The sequence below is a fragment of the Triturus cristatus genome, chromosome 5_2, assembly GCF_964204655.1.
Source record: "Triturus cristatus chromosome 5_2, aTriCri1.1, whole genome shotgun sequence".
NCBI classification, from domain to species: Eukaryota; Metazoa; Chordata; class Amphibia; order Caudata; family Salamandridae; genus Triturus; species Triturus cristatus.
This window is the reverse complement of record NC_140588.1, coordinates 488,162,866-488,183,560: the sequence shown is the minus strand read 5'-3', so window position 1 is coordinate 488,183,560 and position 20,695 is coordinate 488,162,866. Positions and strand designations below refer to the sequence as shown.

The 20,695-nt window shown below is 47.0% G+C and overlaps 1 protein-coding gene across 1 annotated transcript in view; it reads right to left on the bottom strand.

Moving 5' to 3' along the window:
- The window catches only part of DPY19L1 (dpy-19 like C-mannosyltransferase 1), a 519,970-nt gene extending 502,903 nt beyond the window's left edge, over positions 1-17,067 (bottom strand). The window contains exon 1 of the mRNA XM_085607487.1: positions 16,523-17,067. Within this exon, the coding sequence (XP_085463613.1) occupies positions 16,523-16,850 (328 nt within the window). The 5' untranslated portion in view covers positions 16,851-17,067. The remainder of the gene's footprint in view (positions 1-16,522) is intronic.
- Between the last annotated feature and the right edge of the window lie 3,628 nt (positions 17,068-20,695).

The window sequence follows — 20,695 nt, the reverse complement described above, 5'->3', positions numbered from 1 at the left end:
CGTCCCTGTAACCTTTGGGTTTTTTAAGTGAATTTATATATATTTTTTTTTAACCCCTTCGATGCTGCGCAGATTCCGCCGCTGTGCTGGCGGAATCTTGCGCGGGCGGGTTCATGACGGAATGGTTCCGTCATGAGCACAGCTCAACCGTGGGTCATGACGGAACCATTCCGTCATGAGCACCGAAGGGGCTAATTAACTGTCTTGTTTGCACAGTGGTGGAGAAAGGGGATGGGCCTCCGACCACTTCCCAGCAATACCACTGTGTGGGACTTACTGGATGTAACAGGAGGGCTTGTTGGCCCCAAGACACCTCAATATGCAAGGGGACCTCAACACCCAACTAGTGGTGCGGCAGGAGGCGCATTTGCAGAGTGGTGGGGAAAGGGGGGCTACTTTATTTATTTTTGCTTAATTAGGAAAGGTCGATTTCAGCCACAGGGACCCCATGCCCCAGCCTCTATTCTGGGTGCGCAGATCCCATCCAGTGCACCCAGTTACTTTCCTTGGGGAATCCTGCAGGAGCCAGCATTGCTTTCACACAGAGGGAGCTGCTGGAAAGGCAGCTGCTCTGTGCAAAAGCAATTCTGCTCCACTTCCAGCAAGCAAGAGCATTTTTATGTTCTCGCTTGCTGAGGGAGACCGTGAGCTGAACATCGGAGATCTTGTTAGAATTCCTGCGCTGGAGCTGGTGAGGACGTTTGCGGGTGATGTTAGTTTTGAAGGTGAAATGGACGCAGCGATGATCCGTCCATGGGAGTTCGGAGGTGTGGCTGAAGGTGATGGAGTTTCCTGCTGTTAAGATGGGTCGACGGTGTGTCCTGCTGAGTGCGTTGGTTCTGGTACGATCTGTTTGAGTCTGATGTCATGGAGGTTGTCCAGGAGAGAGGTTGAGTTGGGGTCTTGGGGTTCTCAAGGTGGAAGTTGAGGTCTCCCAGAAAGGTGTAGTTGGTGGAAGTGATGGCTTGCGGGGTGATGATGTTGATGAAAGGTGCACGGGGCGGTGGGTCTGTAGATAAGGGTGCCTCAGAGGGTGGTGGTCAGGTTGGTCTGAATCTTGAAGTGGAGGTGTTCCATCAGGTCTGTGGGCCCATCGGTGGAGGTGCTCAGACGAAGGTTGGCTTTGTGAGCGATGGCGATGCCTACTCCGGGGTGGTTGGGGCAGTACTTCCAGGTCATCGTGATCGCCATCCCCGAAGGCTACAAGATGTGGGGGCCTGAGGCAGCGTTCTTCTAGGTTTCAGTAAGGAAGGCGACATCCAGTGTGGTGCTGTCGAGGAGGTCCTAGATTTCTGGGGCGTGTCTGTGGAAGAAGCGGACATTGAGAAGGATGCATGCAGGGTTTGGGGTGCGAAGGAGTTGTTGCTGGAAGGTGGAGGCGGGTCTTGGGTCTCGGCGAAGGAGTGTCGGCAGGTGAAGAGTTTGTGGGTGTTGAGAGATGAAGAGAGCTTGCAGTTGTTCTTGCCGACGCCGAGTGCGTGGGAAGCGGAGGAGTTGTAGCGCTGGCAGGTCTGAGGACCAGGGTTCCTGGCACTGGTCACGGCTGGGGAAAAGTCGCTGACGGGCTTGTTTTTGGCACGCTTTCCGCACCGCTGCCATGAAGTAAGGGTCAGGTGAGAGCAGCTGGGAGGCAGGAGCGGGAACACGTGGGAGGGGCCGCGGGGGCAGCAGTGGCAGGAAACAGAACGGCCAGAAAGGAGGTTGAGAAGCGGGGGAAAAGAAATTAGGAAAAAAAGAGAAAAAAGAAAAATTTTAGAAAAAAAGAAAAAAAAGGAACCAGGCACAGAGGAAGCAGGCAGGCAAAAGCTGAGTGAACTGGCTAAGACAACTAAGCAGTCATAGGATTGAGACAGGAGCGAACTGCGGGCAACGGCGGTGCTCGGCAATGCACTTACGGTGGAGCTGTGCCCTGGGACAGCAGAGCCCCAGCCAGAAGGTATGGGGTTTTGCTCATCTCAGCACGCAGCAGCCACAAGGGGGTCGGGAATGAACGGGAGGGGCTGCTGGGGCAGCAGCGGCCGTAAAAAGAACGGCCAGAAAGGAAGCTGAGAAGCGGGGGAAAGGAAAATCAGGAAAAAGGAGACAAAATACAAATTTTAAAAAAAGAGAAAAAGGAACCAGGCACAGAGGAAACAGGCAGGCAAAAGCAGAGTGAACCGGCTAAGACGGCTAAGCAGTCCTAGGAAGAAGACGGGAGCAAGCCTCGAATCACGTCAGCGGCGGTGCAGGGTAATGCACTTACAGTGGAGCAGTACGCTGGGAGAGCAGAGCCCCAGCCAGAAGATCAGTGGTCTTGTCCCGAGGGAACCCCAGGACATAGGAAGAGCCAGTCCTGGGGTGCTGCGGTCCCTGGGCCTATATAGCTCAAGGAGGAGGGCCTTTGTAACTGGTAGGGTCTAATCCAGGGAGGTGGCAGTCCACGGTGTGAAGAATGGCCTGGGAAGGGAGAGCGCACAGCCCCCCTACCAATTTCTTTTAATAACGGCGCAACTACTTAACGGATTTACACCAAATCACAAAAAGTCACTTTCCTGTACCAACATCTACCTTTCTGCCAACTTTAGTGCAATTCCATATAGCAGTTCGGGCTGTAACCATGTCTAAAGTTTGCTATGGAAATTAACATGGGGAAAAAGAGTTTTGGGACCCTCCCTTTTTCTTAGCCCCCGCTTGACGGATCACCATGAAATTTTGAAGACAGCAGCTGAAGCGAGTGGCAAAATAGTTTTGAAAACTTCATGAGGATTCATCTAACAACTCCAAAGTTATTCCTATGGATACTACATCCTAACTAGAACTACCTGATGGCGACCGCCAGTAGGAGATGTGTATATATATATATATATACACACACACACATACATACACACACACACACACACACACATATATACATACACACACACAAACATGTAAATGTGCATGTGTGTTTACATATGCATACAGATAACAGTGCCATCATTACACAAAGTACAGACCCATATACATCCACATATGTACATACCTATTATGTCGCGAAATGAAATGAAGTGAAGTGAAATGAAATACCAGCATTTGTAAAGTGCACAGCTACCTCCGGAGAGGTGTTCTGGCGCTGGGGGCCGTCGGGAAGATTAAGCTAGCTATTGCCCAGAGTCACAAGGTGCTGGGCTAACCTGCCGCCGGGGATCAAACTGTGAGCCCTTGTGTTCCGGAGTCAGCCACCCTAGCCACTGCACCACATATGTAAGCCAGAAATATAAATGAACTGAATATATTAAACTATCTCTTTAGCACCCCTTGAATAAACAGGAAAACCTTGGGTTAAGCGCTTAGGGATTTTTATGAGCACATACTAGATCCTGTTTGAACAACTCTAGTTTTGAAAGTTACACTTGTAAGAGGTTACAAGGTAGCTCCAATGGAGTGCCTACAGGAGAGCTAGTTCTTGCAATAGCGAAAAATGAAATTGGCAGAATTTCACTATCCGGACATGCAAAACACACCAATATGTGTCCAACCCTTTACACACAATGCACCCTGCCCATGGTGATACCCTGGGCCTACCTTAGGGTGCCTTACATGTAGTAAAAGGAAAGGTTGGGCTTGGTCAGTGGGTGCACTTACCAGGTCGACATGGCAGTTTACAACTGCACTCACACATACTGCAATGGCAGACCTAGGACACGTTTACAGGGCTACTCATGTAGGTTGTACAACCAGTGCTGCAGGCCCACTAGTCGAGAACAAAAGCTAAGGGAGACCCTACTCACGAGTAACCAGGGTAGTTAAATTATAAGCAGGAACAATGGTTCCTGTGGATTGATATAATAATCTATACTGATATGGGTATGCACAATCACAATGGAAAGGGTTAGGATGATGTCAAAAGGAGAAAAGACCACATAATACTTGGTTTCTGTTTTTCACAATCGGTTTTTATGTTTTTGAAACGTTTATCAAATATATACAGGAAGCAATAAAACCCTAGTACATGGTGTCCCCAGTGAGAATGGAACCTAAAACAATTGTGACATATGTGCATGGTTTCCAATTTTTCAAAAAGTTGACAGTTTCAAAGTATACAGAATGTAAACCACGTCTCTATACAATGATAAGCGCTGTTTAATGGTTCGCTTTAGTTATTGGTCGACGGCGTTTCAACACTTTGTGCATTGCGATTGTACATACCCATATCAGTATAGATTATTTTATTAACCCACAGGAACCATTGCAGGCCCACTAGTAGCATATGATATACCGGCCCTGGGCACACGTAGCGCACGTTACTAGGGACTTACCAGTAAATCAAAAATGCCAATCATGGATAACCAATAATAATCACAATTTACACAGGGAGCACGTGCACTTTAACACTGATCAGCAGTGGTAGAGTGCCCAAGTACACAAACCAGCAAAAACGAAGTCCAGCATGCAATCAAAACAAGCATTGAAAATGCAACAGGTCTCGCCTTTGATTAAGTTAAAAGCCATTTGCTTTGCTAATGGTATTGTACAGCAAAGCAAATGGCTTTAACTTAATAAAATGTGAGACCTGCTTGCAGGTAGCACGGCATAAGGTCATACGGAGGGCCGGTGGGAGGGCCTTCCAAAGTAGGACTGGCTCATGAATCACGCTCATTTAAAGGTGGGGTCCAGGAATAGGTAAGGAACCCGGTTTTGTGCCCGGAATTTGTAATGCAGGTATGCGTGGGAAGAGCAGGCAGTGCCTTGTATGTGGTGCAGGCAGTTTTAAACTGAGCTCTCGCTCCTGCAGGCAGCCACTGGAGGGGCGGCAGAAAGGAGTGATTTGGTCAAACTTCTTGACACTGGTAACAAAGCGGGAAGCAACCTTTAGAACTGCTCTGAGCAGGCCTAAGTGAACTTTGGGGATGCTTGTAAGAGTCAGGTCCCGTAGCCAAGTCTAGGAAGAACCAGCGCCTGTACAACTGATTTTGGGTCCTGTTCTGGGGTGATCTGCTGGATTAATTCCAGCAGCTTTAGTTGGACCCCCGCTCTGGGCAAAGGCTCTGATAGGACTTTAGAGGTTGGACCGTCTGTCGAGGGTGAAGGCAAGGGACTTTGCTTTCTGAACCATGGAGAGTTGGCTCTTCATGGCAGGGAGGTGATTCCATCCAATCTTGTGCAGATAGATAAGCTATAAGAAGGACTTCCGTTTTCGAAGGGTTTATGGTAAGGTGGTGACTTGACATCCATTACTGAATACTTAGGGTTCCTGATAGAAGGGTGATGCTGTCCTGGGATGTGAGCCTCAAATAGAGTTGGACATCCTTAGCATACAGGTGGGCGAGGGCCCCAGAGTTCCTGAGGGTCACACATACAGGCGAAAGAGAGAAACTGAATAAGGTAAAGGGACTCCCTTGTTGCAAGCTAACTGGCTTCTGACCCCAGAACCGACCCGAGTGAGTATCTGTGTTGGTGGGTGGTCCCTATCTATGCGCCTAGAAGCCACAGAGTAGCTGGAACACATCACTTCTGATATTGTGCCGGTCTTTAATCCGCAGCTGAGGTGCGCGGGCCTCACATTTAAGAATTCGCTGAGACAGCGCCCTCCGCCGACCGATCCCACAGTATACCCTGGTGCCAGGAGGCTGCCCACAGAAGCTTACACCCTCGCTAGGGTGGCAGAGGCAGGCGAAGGGTGCCAGCTCCCACAGGGCAGGCTCCAATTCAATACCCTGTGCCCCTCGATGCGCGTCACAGCAGCAGACGCCACCACCTGCTCGTAACACATAGCACCATCGGCTCCAGAGCTTGGAGCTATAATGAGCTGTTGAATAGCACCTCAAACCCCTCCACCGCTGCGCTAGAGGCGAAAATTACTCCGAATTATAAATAATCAAACGTCAGAAATAACCTATAATAAGCAAACGCGTGCTCTCAGGAGCATTCCGCTACCGAGAACATCATCCAGAAAAAAAGCGAGCTTCGGTTTTCGGCGGAAGAAATGAAAGCTATAAATGAACTTCCGTCCTCTACAGCTCCGCAGGGAGCCACCGCTCACTCAGACGCAGGTCCCAGGGCTTCCGGGGACAGGCGTCTCAGGCAAGCACTCTCTGCGCAGAGCTCCCCAAGTGCGTATTGCGCTACCAGATACAAGGTGCACAGAGAGGTAGGTTTATCAGAGTGTCCCCTCCAGAGCCCCCCGGGAGCCACCGCTCACTCAACTGGCATCCTCCAGGCACTGTTCCCTGTGTATACCGTGCTGCCAAACAATGCGCAAAGCTACACCCCCGCTGGAAGAGAAGGGCCCATCACTCAGCCAAGCATCCTGTAACACAGCCCCATGCGCACTTACACCGTAGCCAAGCATAGTGCACAGCCTCATCCCCCCCCCCCTCCGTCCGAGGGAGGGGTCCATCACTAGGGCAACCATCCTCTGCGCACTACTCCACGTGTACTTACAGCACAGCCAAACATATTGTGTGCAGCCGCACCTCTCACCCTGCACCCCCCATCGGAAGAGTGCATCACTCTGCCAACCATCCTTAACACAGCCCCAAGCATAGTGCACAGTCACATTCCCACTCCAAGGTAGGGTTCTTTCACTAGGCGAACCATCCTCTGCGTACTACTCCACGTGTACTTACAACGCAGCCAAACGCAATGCGCACAGCCAGACCCCAGGTGGTAGGGAGGGGGTCCCTCACTAGGCCAACCATCGTCTGCGCACACCTCCCTATGCGTATTTACTGCATAGACAAACACAATGCGCACTGCTTCACGAGTAGCTACAGTGCAACGATGCGCTCTGCAACTTTTAAATTCTGAGACAAGGATCCATCAAGCAACCGCTGTGCACAGATCACTATGTATTTACCGCGCAGACAGACAATGTGCACTGCCTCACGTGTAGTTACAGTGCAGTCAGACACAATGCGCACTGCCTCACGTGTAGTTACAGTGCAGTCAGACACAATGCACCCTGCCAGTTTTACGCTCAGCCAAGCATCCTTTACGCGCCGAACAAGAGAAAATGCAGTCAGGACGCTTAAAGCTGCATCTCATGGGGTAGTCACTAAATCAGAAGAGAACCCGTTGCCCGCCTCAATGGCCAGCGGCACATTCACCACATTAGATACCACTAATTTTTTTTTGTTTACAAAAAAAAAAAAAAAAAAAAAAAAAGGAGGCTAGAGAAACAAGTTACACTAAAATAGAAGAACAGCTCGTAGATCTTCCATCGTCTGCAGATTATTTTCTTTTCACTGCATGTTTCCAAAGAGAGCATGGCCAACGCATTTCATCGGGGGAGGAAACCAATCCACTGGAGGTCACAGGGGTCTTCTCACTTTAGGGTCAGGTAGAAAAGAAACTATGGATACGCTAGACTTCCACTCCTGATGGCGACAACGAACATATGAGGGCTATTGGGTAAACCTTCTTGGGGATATATGTCCAGCGTGTATGAGGAAGAGAGGTCCGTCTTATTCCTGTTGTCCACAAAGAATATATCATCTGTCCATTGTGCCCCAGATATCCTGCTGTGCTCCTGCATGGGGAGGATTGGCGAGGCCAAGAGGGCTGGATAGAAGTGGGAGTCACCACGGGTGGGATGTTGTACGAGTGGAGTGGGGTGGTGTGCTCAGCGACACACCCGATAGCAGATCTGCCTTGCTTTTCAGCAGCTGCGGTGCCAGCCCCTCACCCCAGCAGCGGTGCCAGCCCCTCACACTAGGTGCGTGACCTCTCCTCAGCAGACCCAGAGCGGCGCCTGCTCCGTTGAAATATTCATGAGCCCGACGGCACCGAAGCAGGACTGGAAGACATGGAGTGTGAAGCGCCTACTACACGGAGCAAGGCCTTGCGGCACTGGGGGAGCAGAGCATCAACCTTAGGCACCTCCCGGTTAGCACCCACGGTTGCTGGCACGTTTCATAAAAAGGCTGCTTTCAGTCTGCAGCTTGCCGGGGTTGGAGGATCTTAAAAATGACGCTTGCAGTACATTTTGGTGTCCTAGCGTGTCCTAGCAACGGAACTCGCTGCAATCTCTGCTCCCCTCAGCTGTAAACATTGCGCGCCGGCTTCCTTCAACTCTGGGTCCGTCGCGCGTGCTCGGTTTAAAGTGAAAGCACACCGGAGCCAGAGTTGAAGGAAGCCGGCGTGAAAAAGATGGCGGCGGGCTGTCCACTGTCCCATCGACACGCGCATGCTGTCTGCTTTGGACAGATGGCGAGAGCAGCCATCTTTGTCCATGCAGGCGTGTACATGAGACCACGGGGAAAATCTATTGCAACAGGTCCTCTCTGACGAGAGCAGCGCATGCGCTGCTTTCGCCAGGCGAGACCTAAAAATACCAGGCAGCAGAGGAAAAAAAGACAGGGGAAACCACGCTAACGATGTCAGGTCTAACAGTGCCAATTTCTTGTAAGTGAAAATTGAGCTATCCAAGAAATATTTTCAAATACTTTTTAAAATCATTATAGGGTAAAGTATGTCACATTTTTTAATTGTTTATGGCTATAAGCTGGGAATTTTATTTGTACAGGGAAACATGGCTTCCTTGGACAAGAGCTTTTTTAAATACATTTGACAACATTCCACAGCCCAGAATGTGTATTTTTAAAACCGTTTTTGCCAGGAATTTGTTTTTCCATTTTCCACGTTTTCCCTGAGGATGCACATAAAACGCCTTGTAGTGTGGATAGGTTTTTACTAGAACGTTTCACTTTTTTTCAATTGGAGTAATGCATGTTCCAAATACAGCTTACTTTATAGACCAAAGAGTGATGAGTAACAATTTACTTAGCCAAGCGTCTTGCTGATTTTGCCGCTTCCAGCACTAAGACAATATTTATATGGCAACAAGTCCAGAAATCAACAAATGCCTACATGGAACAATAGCAAGGATTTTGGAATGACACGCCAAAAAAATTAACAAAAGTCTACTTCTGGGGTCCCTTTTGAGCATAAGGCCCAAGTAAAACAGCTTTCTATTTCCAACAATCAACTAGAATCTCAAAAAAAGTTTTTCGATTGGCCCAGTAAGGCAGCAGTGATATTTTTTTAAATTTTAAATGTCTGAAAGGTGGAAAGGGATGAGAAAATCCGAAAGGATTAAGCGTGGTCAGTAGTAGAAAAGACAACAACATTGAGATTTGAATATACGGAACAGTTTCCAGCCCACCAGCAAAGATACAAAATTATTTCCAGTGGGTTTGTGTCCACAGAAGACTCAACCTGCACATATGTCACGTTATGTTACATAAAATAAATTCTTTATCACAAAACAGCAATATATCTTTTTTTTTAACCCGACACATTGATGCCCCAAGCTTCGGGCATTTTACTTCAGTAGGTACTTCAAATTGCCGGCTTTTGTTAAGTCCACACAACCCCAAAATGAAAACCTTCACTCTGGTTAGGCCTTTGCACTCTTTATGTTTGTACTAGAACGTATCATGGGCATTGCTTAGTTTAATTATTAAGCTTCGTTTAACCTTCCTGGCTACAGCTCAGTAAGTGAAATGTGTTCACAGAGATAAAAAGTCAACAACTAAACTAACATTCAATATATATTTGTATCAAACAGCAAAACACTCTCTCTAATGAGTTGCTCAGCAAAGTACCAACGAAACACAGTGCTAATTGCAAAGTATGTAATTTCAATGGAGTGCAAATGGGGTACATGTTGAAACCGGTAGTGTCGTACTTTAAGATATGAATAAAATTGTAAACATGTAGCGATCAATGTGGGTCGTTTCCCACTGAGTAGATATAAACGGAAATCAGAGAAACTGAGAAAAAAAAAAACGGGTGTGTTGCGTCATATGGGTAATGAACCCTAGGTGGGATATACACCTCTGTGCTTATCTCTACGCACAGTTTTTTTTGAGAGGGTGGGGGAGGGGGGCAGGGGTTGTCCACCCCAGGTTGATCCAATGAACAGGTGTGGCAAGATTAAAGTCATCTAAGAAAAAATTAATTTCTTGTACACTTTCCTGTGTGCCAACCCATTAATTAGGGAGGAAATCAATGGGGACCCTTTTCCAGGCATCCTCCCTCCCTTATTGAATTTGCTGCTTGAAGTAAGGTGGGTGGGCATGTTGGCCTCTAAGCGGGAAGAGCCATCACCTACGAGGGTTCTGTAGAATGTATTTATTGTGTGGTTATTCTACTCTCGCCAGTGGAGTTAATTGGAAATTCCACTCGTGGTATGAGATGTGCCATGGAGAAAGGTGGAGGTGATGTAAGTGGGAGTAGGTCGTCTGTGAGAGATGTGGGAAGACTAGGTTTGGGTGCCAAGGGTGATGTTGGTGAGGGCAGTGGAGTCCAAACTGTAACCCCAGAAGGAGGTATGGATGGTGTTCCTTCGAGTACAGGGGAAGAATGTCATGCCAGAATTCTCAAACTGCCACGTTACCTAGAGGAATATGTCAAGAGTTTGAATCCAGCATGATATTTTAGTTTCATGTGTTTTGGGAGGGGGGGGGGGTTCAGTTTATTGCTGGGTGGGACTGCTTCCCCAGTCCCAGTAGTTTCATGTGCACCTTCCATTTCAGGTGGTAAGTTTCCTTTTCCTTCGGTTTTGGTTTTAAGGGTAGAAAGGAAGGGGATGCGTAGTAATGTGGGTGGGCATGTCGGCCTCAATGGGGAGACCTATTAGGTATGCCAATGCTTGTTTTTTTTTTTTTTTAAAGGACAAGCAGAGCTATCAGGCTCCGGCTGCCACTTAGTCCACCGCATCCCACGTAGACGCTGCAGCCATCATAGAGAGATAGAGAGATGTTCATCAAAATGCTCAGGTGCCAGGATCCGTTTTTTGGCCACAAAGCTGCAGGTTCATGTTTAATAATTTATTGGGTGATTAATTAAAACACATATGATTTACACAGTAATGCAGGCAAGCTGACCCTGTCTATGTAAACAAGGAGGCACTGCTCGCTCCTGCAGGCAAAATGCCGTGGGATGCGAGGAATGCAGCTGAGGGGGGGGGGGGGGGGGAGAAAGGGGTGGGGGGGGGGGGGGGTAGTGCGTCCGAGAGCACACAGTGTTTCCCTTGCGGGAGCGAGCAGGGGCACCATCTGGTTGCAAGTTAATTACAAACAGATGGTATCAAAGCTCGCTCCCGCAAGGCAATTGCAAAACGTGCACGCGTTGCCATTGAAAGCAATGCAAAGTGTGCACGTTTTTGCCCCAAAACTGAATCGATTCCTAAAGGTCCCCTCCTATATAGCGCATGCGCGCTGCGTAGGCAAGACCTAATGAGTGTTTTTTTTAATGTACTTAGAAACATTCCTGCTACCCACCTGATGACAATACTATCAGTGAATTAGGAGGCAAGTCAAAGGTCAAGTGTGGCGTGTACGTGGGCTACATTCTTATAGCAGAAGGAACGTGTTATACAACACAATAGTTTTTTGTACAGCGCTCATTATGAAGGCATTTGAAGGTCCTCATATGTGACAATGGTTCATTTCCCCGTAGATGGTGCTGATACTGTGGCTTTCACCTGTAGCCATCTCCATTGGGAACCTCCGCAGGGGCTCTTGCAGCCTGCATGACATTCAGTCCACACTCATTTTATGAAAATGTTATCATTATTGACAGGAAAGAAATGGGCTGAGGTGGGGTGGGAGGCTCGCTGGCATATTGTGCACTAATATCTGGGTGCGCTAAAAAACTGTTCTGGCAACGGGTGCAACAGGTGCAGTGGGGCTATGACCTTGGTGCATTGGTGTGTGAGCAGCCCTTCGCATCCAAACATGACAGTCTTTCACTGCAAACCAGGTGGTGTGGGACATGTCCTTGCTTGCACAGGGGCCTTTGGCTCAGTCTCTGGTTCCACAGCACTGTAGTTGGATTAACCCCGGTTTACCAATGCATTTAGAGGGCAGGGGCACGGCGTGTTAGAGGGACAATATACAAAAATGTTGGTTTATTTTAATACCCACCCGTGTGACCAGTAGGGTCAAATGTTTTGATTGCATGAGGGCCCGCTGAACCATAGCTACGCCAGATGCCAACCTCTTGATGGTGGTTAAACTAAGAGATTGAGGATGAGGTACACTAATGCTTTTCAGGGACTTAACTATCAAGGGTACATACAGCAAGTGCAGTGGCACTGGGGGCGAAGACTGCTTGCAGGAACTCCACTTCAGTTGTGACTGCATCTCACCACCTGACAATGAGGACTTGGGGACCAACTCTTTGCCTTAACTACATGGCACCCTTTCTACCGCCCTCATGAATGCATTCCCAAAAAGTGAGACAGAAGCTAGCCGGTCAGGAGTCCGTGGACAGGTTATTAACAAGCATTGGCAAAGCCAATGGGTCTCCCCTGTGCAAGAGGTATTGGCTTTGTCAATGTTTTTTAGCCATGTTTTACAGCAGCACGACTGCTGTTCAGCATGGCTAAAATGTAAAGGGGGGAAAAAGAAACAGTGCATCGCAAAAATAGAAACTATATGCTCAAGTATACAAAACGATGCTGGACAAAAGAACCTGGCTTGAATAAACCAACCATCATTTCATGGAGCCGGTTTGTAAAAATAAGAACCAACACAGGCATACTACGGCCGAAATTTGTATCATGTGTTGTTTCTAAGGCAGCTCAGTCAAGAAATAATTCCCAAGTCAGCACCTTCCAACTGTGCCCAATCAGATTTGAGTTTAGCTACCAGACAGTGTATATCACTGTAAAATACATACACCTCTCTATCCTGCTCAGCGGGAAATACTGTAAATTTGTGTCACTTAAGTTTGTAATTCAAGCATTACAAGGCAGACTCCTTACTTTCTTAGATGAGAGGCCTTTTTTCATAGAAAGTGAGATTGTGATGGTGTGTGTGAGATACTTTGGGGTCGATTCCAATGTCGTTCGGAAGGGCTCTGAATCGGATTTGTCGAATCAGATCCGGAACCCTTGTTTCCAACCGAATCGTACGCACTTCCCAAAGACCGATACTGATGCCTGGAAAACGTTATGGCTGTCCGAATCGGTTCCAAAAAGCATTCGGATAGGGCACTTTTTTCAGACCTGAATTGTACAGCTCTATCGACTAGGTTTCCGAGCGGGCGAGTACGATGACCAATTGAGACAGCAGATCCGGTAACTCCAGAACAAATCTGCTACCAGAATCGGTCTTTGGGGGGCAATAGTGGCCCCTCTTCACACAGGGCCCTCCGAATCGGGAACGTGAGGGTACCCATAAGTACCCTGTCCCCGGCCATGCAGTGTGGCAGGCACCATGGGGTGCCTGCCACAGGGTGCACAAATTTCCTCAGCCACCCCTTTCTTCAATGGGAACCTGTGTTCGGAACACAGGCTCCCATTGAAGTCAATGGGAGTTTGACCGACTCGTATCCGGCAGCATCTGGATGCATCTAAATCGCTCGGTCGGACTCCCCTGATTCGAGTCGTTCCGGAAGCACTCCGCAACCGATTGGTCTGAATGCTTTCTGAACAACATCGGAATCGGCCCCTTTGTGTGTGTGACATACTTTCACATTCTGTCTCTCAATACCACAAGCTTAAAGAATGTTGAAAATGTAGCACACACCCCCGTCTATCAAATGGACAGAGGAGAAAGTCCCCAATTTTTTTCCCCTTCTATTTTTTAAATGGAAAATGGTTGTCCTGCATATTCGGAACATCAAAGGGTCTTTCCAAAATCGTATTTTGAGTATTTCAAAATGTAACTACTTAAACACTGTTTAAACACCTTCTTAAATGTGAAGCAATTAAACAAGACACATGACTCATCTATCTAAAATTGGAAATACATACTCTAATTTACATTCCCACTAAATAGAGGGAACCCCATAGGAAAAAGTGCTGACGGTTCATATTTTTGAATAATTGCGGATTTGGAAACGTGTGCATCGTCTGAGCCCCTCTGAGAAAAGGCCTTTTAAAGAAAATGGTACAATGTTTGGATTCTCCAAGTTAATCAATTTGTGGTGTGTAGAGGATTAATTGGCCTCATGGTAAATGCATAGTTTATATACAGTGCATTTTACAGGTAAAAAGACTATGTTTAGATGATTTAACTTTTGGCTGTAATGGAGCTGAGGTATACAGTCATGCAGATGGCACCTCTTCCTCATTAGAGAGCAAAGGTTTGCCGTTTAATAAAGCAGCATTAAAAAATAAAACTTGCACATACACTGATGGATCGGGATGAAGGTTTAAATATGAAAGAGGTAACTTAGGACAAGTTGTAACAATGAGAAAGAATACGATCTCACAGTATATAATAATGTATACAGGCAAGAGACACGCATAAGTAATGCACCGTGCAATCACACCGTTGACCACAAATGTAAATGAAACATAACACATTGCCTTGTATCATGACCACATAATGAGTTTACAAGCTTCTCATAACATAATAAAGCACAAGGCCTGGTAGGAGAAAACCTATTCCATTGGGGGTAGGAAGGCTTTGGATTCATAGCGGAATCATGAGTGGCCTGATTGGCAAAAGCATGCGATTTGCTCACTGGCTGAGAATTCCAAGAACAGTGAAAGGGACTCTGCTTATAGGTCAGAGAAAGTGACTCAGCTCATAGGTCTGTCCAGTAAAGTGTACCCAGACTTGAGGCAGCCGCAAGCACCGAGTGACTCAAGTTAATAGATCATTATTGGTGCTATTGGCGTTTGTTTGTATTGCTCTTTCATGTGGTGCCCATTTTAAGAATGGGAGAAATGTTACTCTGCTTCCACACTGTGATTGATGTTCGTGCTCCTATATGCGGTATATCTATTGTGTTTGGGGGAGCTTCTACTGCTCTTGCAGAGGGAGGGGACAGGTGTGTGCGTCTCATCTGAGCTCAGAGTTTGGGGGCTTTTTGGCATATTTAATATACTAGTATACTTGCAAGTGACCACCATCTCTGATACACAGTTCTTGGGAGGTACTTTAGTGACAAATTAACATTTGCTAGTAATACGGTTAGGCCACAGTTTAGGGGTTGGTGGCGCTGCAAATGTTTTGAAGAAAATTTGTGTGAGACCAATTTGTGGGTCTAGTGCATTGCAAGTAGATAATTCAAGTCACTAGAACTGCAGGTCTGGTAATATTTTTAAGATTTTTCAAATAAATTATTACAGTTCTCTTGTGAGGGGTGCAATGCCTGCTGACAGAGCCAGCGGCCAGGGTGAAAGGCAAGTCACAGAGCATAATTACATCTACAGTTTAATCAAGGCACAGGAACTGGCATTTCCTTGTTCGGATTCGTTTTACTAAATAGTAAAAGTGATCTGCGGAAAGGAGATGTTTAGGTTGCATCTTTATTTTGTTCCACACTATAGGTCATTTCATTAAAGATAAAATCTCTGAATGTTTCTAAGCAATCTGAGCTAGCATTTTTTAACCAGTTACATTAAACTGATTTGAGTAACTTTTTACAAAAATTCTTAACTGCTTTTTGGAATGTTTAATTTTGCAGTACATATTCTGCTTTTATTCTACTTGTCAGAAATGAATATGAAACAGGAAAACACCAAAGATTTCGTGTTTTGGGTGTGGTAGGGTGATGGTGCGACCATGTATTATAAGGAATAAAATACTGCTTGCTGTATATTAAAAGGATATACCAAGTCGCCTAGGAGTTCCATGACCACATAAAGGAACCCTGCCTTCAGCCTCGTTCCACTATGTGGTCAAGGAACTCTTCAGTAACTTGCAATATGTATATGTACGAAATGGGATAATGTAACCCTCTTCATCACAATCCCAAATGTATTGAGGATGTACCAAGCACGGACAAGTTTTCCACAAACACTACTTATCCAAAAACTACTTAGCAAAAGTGTGAGTGTTTGTCCCACAGTGCTGTAGAGGTGTGTGTAAGACTTGAGTGCATATGTGAAGCGGTGCATGTCCTGCAATGTTAGTGTACATCTACCCTTGATGGTTGGAAAGTGGCATTGCACTACATGTGTAAACAGATGTCGGTCTCTGGCTTGGAGACTGTAATCCTGCATGGTTAGATAGGGTGTCTGTGTCCATAATAGTTGGATGGGATGCTACTATTCAACATGACCAGACTTGTGGAGTAGTAAAAAACATGAAAGGTCCGTGCCTAGCAGGAACTGGAAGCTTATTACATTCCTCCATTTTTGGAGGTGGATTTCGGAGTCCAGCGTGGCAGTAGTTGGGTGTGAGAAAGTACTACATGAGTACAAATGGTGTAGGTGACATATAAGCATGTCTTGGATAACTGGAGAGGGGAGGAATCGCTTTAAGTGACCGAAAGGAGTGTTGATGTCATGTATGGTGGAACTTTGTTTAGGGCAGGCGAGCGTGTCCTGGGCGTCTACATTTAACAACATATCTGTTCTGTAGCAATGTGTTGAATGTCTGACCTGAAATTTACTCCGAAGTTGGACGGGAAAGGGCATGCTGGTGTTTTGGGGAGGTGCTACTGCCCGTTGCAGAGGTTTAATGTTCCACAAGGCTTAAAAGATTTGACCTGCATGTCGTTTGGCTCAGATCTTAAGAGAGGAGCGTCCCAGTCTAGTCGCTGTCTCCCCCAATGGAAGTCTAAAACGTCCTCCGGTCCCCCTCTGTCTTACCGAAGAAGATGGTGCTGCAGATGCGGAGCCGGCGGCCCGACAGGCCCAGTGCTGTATCGATTAAACGTTGCAGGCGAAAGAGGCGCCTTGTCTCTTCTTCCTCTGAATCGCAAGGCCCTAGGCTGCTGCTGCTCACACTGCTCGTGGTACCCCCGTCTCCCTTGCTGCCGGTCGGGCAACCTTGGAGCAGAGGGCCGCCTCTGCAGGGCACACGGGCTGGGCATTGGACAGTTTCAGCCACCCATCGGCGCCTGGGTACGGGCTCCTCCGGTAGAGGCCGAGCGCGGCCAAGCCCCCTTCCGCCCCGGCAGGCTCTCCTCGGCAGCATACTCCCGCCGGCACCCGCTGCTCCGGCACCAGCCCCTAGGAGGCTCAACCCAGGTGGCGGCGTGTGTTCTATTGTCAGGCTCTGGGAACGTCATAGAAGGACACCCGCCCACTGACCATGAGTGAAGCCATTCGAAGCACCGGTTAGCTCAGCAGAGCCCCGCCCAATACATAATAGCTCCGCCTCTTACAACAGAATTCTTTCCCATTATACCAGAACTTCGCTTAACCGGGATCCGCCTATAAGATTGTAGTCCCGCCCACCTCTGTGACTTGTGACTTTCATTGGGGCTGTAGCTGAATCGCCACTTTGTCGTCCAGGAATTACTCCGCCCACTACTCACTTTCTCTGCTAAATAGTCGCACAAATTGAAATCGAAATTGGATGTGTAGACTAACATGACACTGCCACCAAATAAGAGGTCCTGAGCCGGCTTGATTTTCATCGGTAATAGTGGAGCAGCGTAATTTTGGCTCTACCTTTTGTGTGATTAGGCTAAAATATATATTCATATGTGGCCTCATGTACTCGTGTGATATAACATTAATGTAATGAAGTGCACCTGAACAGATACAGAAATACCTTTACTGAGTAATCTCGACTTTATTATAAATGTGCATATTGTAGTGTTCTGGACACGTTCTAGCGTTCAACATGTGCAAGTTTACCAGCCAGTCCCTTGAGGGCTGGCCCCTATACCCACCCTATGTCCATCCAACGCACGCGTCACCGGTCAGGTGACCCTGACAATAAACAGCCAGAGTGCACATACTTGAAGCCAATTCAGTAACTGTACCCACGGTGTCTATGTCAAATATTTATTAGCATGTGTGCCTAGGACCCACAACATTACAATGGCAACAAAGGGTCTGACCCCACATGCTGTGCCACCTCAACTGCCATGAAGGAGGAGGGTGGATAGCTCCATAGACATTGCTGCCCTACAGTGCCAGGGGAAGTTAGCCTGTCGCCCCATAATGAGGGTGAAACCTTTCCTCGCCTGAAGGAGAGAAAGAAGACTGCTCATTTCAAACACCCCGCCCTAACTGCTGCTGTCCACCTGCTGCAAGGCTGAGAGAACTAACAAGCAGAGCAAAGAAGCCCACGTAGCGCTATTGGCAGGACATCGATGTCGGATGAGCCCGGCCGGAGGTGAGTGAGGCATAGCCCCGAAACAAGCCTGGCGCAGTGCGGCTGCCACCCACCGGTATCCAACCTCACTGGTAAATACACCCACCGACAGTAGTGAGGACCCGAGGCCGCACCAGCAGTGAGAGCAACCCCTAACCGCAGATGGCCTGAACTCATGAAGGGAAGCGCAAAGTTTGACCAGAGAGGTGACGGCCTAAGCAATACCATCGGGACGAGGTGCCTGTGCAGGAAGTGAATGTGGAGCAGCAACCCCACTGGAACGTTTCCCTGCCCAATTATCACCTACCGGTCCAGGAGAGGGGTCTGACGGTGTGAAGAGGTGCTGCGGCCCGGCAAGAGGTGTCCCACAGTGTGAGTCTGCTTCCGGCAGTAGGAGGGGCACCGCCACACCACTCCGAGTGCTGCCCTTGTGAAATAAGTGAAGAAATCATCAGCAGGACGCGTCTTGAGAAGAATAGGAGTTTATTTGTAAATCCTTCCACCCGACACACGGAGCGTCCAGTCGGCCAGCCGTCCGGATAGTAACTGACTCCACTACCCGAACACTGTACCGACCCGACACTCCATGCTAGAGCTCAGAACAACATTCAAAAGAACACATAGGAAATAACATGGTGAAACATGTATCACGCGCTGGTCGCGGGGAGGAAGCCACCAGCGCGCGATGAATACAAACACTGTCAATTACAGCAGCCAAACTATCACAACACCTTCCCCCTTAAAAGAAAACAAAAATGAACGATTAAACAAAAATAAAACAAAAGTTACAATGAACAGGATTAATACCTGATGAAATCCTCAAATCTTTTCGGAACATTTAAAATGCGGCCCCTGGAGGAACTAATGTTTCCCTTGGTATTTACGGGTTGAGTGGAAATGTTAGCAGCTAACTGACTAGTACCCGCAACCTGAGGTGAATGGACCAGATTGCGAGAACTAGTCGAACCTCCAGATACTAACCAGTGACCCCAATCAAGTTCATATTCACAATTTCTTTGTCTCCTTTGTAATATCCTAACTTGTTCAGGAGAGACTTTACCAAGTTGTCTTTTGTTCCACCAGCCCTTATTTTGGACAAAAGCAGCCCCTTTACTGACCTTGAATACCTGTTCCGAGTCAAAAACTTCGACTCTCCTTTCCTAACCATGGCAGGTTTCTTAATTAGGACCCAGTCCACGACCACAACATCCTCGCCATTCGAACGACATTTCTTGTCGAAATTCTCTTTCATATGTAACTGTTTGGTGTGAACTCTATGACAAACATCCTCAAAATTGACCCTTGATTGAACTAGTAGACATATCCTTTAACCAAGTTGGAAACAAAGTAGTGTGAGCCTCTCTACCCTTTAACAAAGTAAAAGGTGGTATTCCAGTCGTACAGTGAGGGGATGTGTTATAACTCCAAATCTGTTGAACAATGAATTCACTTACATCCAACCCTGAAGCTAACGCAGTCTGTATACTTTCTTTCACTACTTTATTACCCCGTTCAACTAAACCGTTTGAAGTAGGGGAATATAGGGCCACTTTGAGGTGTTTTATGTCTAATTTGTTGAGAAACTTGCACATCCTATCAGAAACAAAATGTGTGCCATCGTCTGTTACAATGGTTTTGGGAGAACCTTCCAACGAAAATATTTTGTTTAAAAATGAAATCGTAGACTCGATATCAGGAGACTCAACAAAACAGTGGTACATCCATTTAGAAAAATGATCGACTGCCAGTATAACATATTTCTTATCTTAGTCTAAGGTAGAATAAGGGCCAGAAAAATGCAAACCAATTTTTTCCCATGGGGCTTTAGGGAATTCGGTAGGATACAAAGGTGTCTTAAGTGTCCGCCAGTGCTTATCAGACAGGAGGCATTCAGGGCAACTATCGATAACACTCTTGACTTGTGAGTCCAAAGAAGGCCACCAATAGTGAAGCTTAACTTTCATTATAGTCTCAGTGGACCCTAGGTGTCCAATGTGTGTCTTGTTGATAATCAAAGGTCTCACCCCTGCGGGTGGAACAAACTTATCACCCCGACGAACGATACAGTTTTCAACGGATAGTTCGTTTGACACTTGCGCGAAAACGCCCAAATCACCATTCAGACACCTAGATTCAGGCCAAATATGAGTTGAGTAATTGATTACTTTTTTAAAAATTCCATCATTCTCACAAGCTGTTTTCCAATCACCCTCGGATAACGCAGAATCGTATTCTTGTACTGTGTCTATTACTGCAACACACTCAATATCCTCCAATGTGAAGTCCTTCTCATCATCCTTGTCCATAAGTAACCTAGACAAACAATCCGCTCTGAAATTTCTCCCACCTTGTATATGTTTAACCACAAAGTTATATTCTTGCAGTTTTGATACAAGTCTCATTAATCTGGCAGACATACTAGAAGTATTGACTTTGTTAAAAATGTACACCAAAGGCTTATGGTCTGTTATTAATTCAAATTTGCGTCCCCAGAGGTACATCTTAAACTTCTGAACAGCCCACGCGCACGCTAACGCTTCACGCTCGATCGTTTTGTATTGCTGTTCAAAATGTTTAAGAGCTCTGGACGCAAATGCCACAGTGTGTTCACGTCCTTCCGCTCGTTGGCTAAGAACCGCACCAAGACCCAACACACTTGCGTCTACGGTTATCATGGACATACCGTCATCTCTAAAAGCATGAAGTGCTTGTGC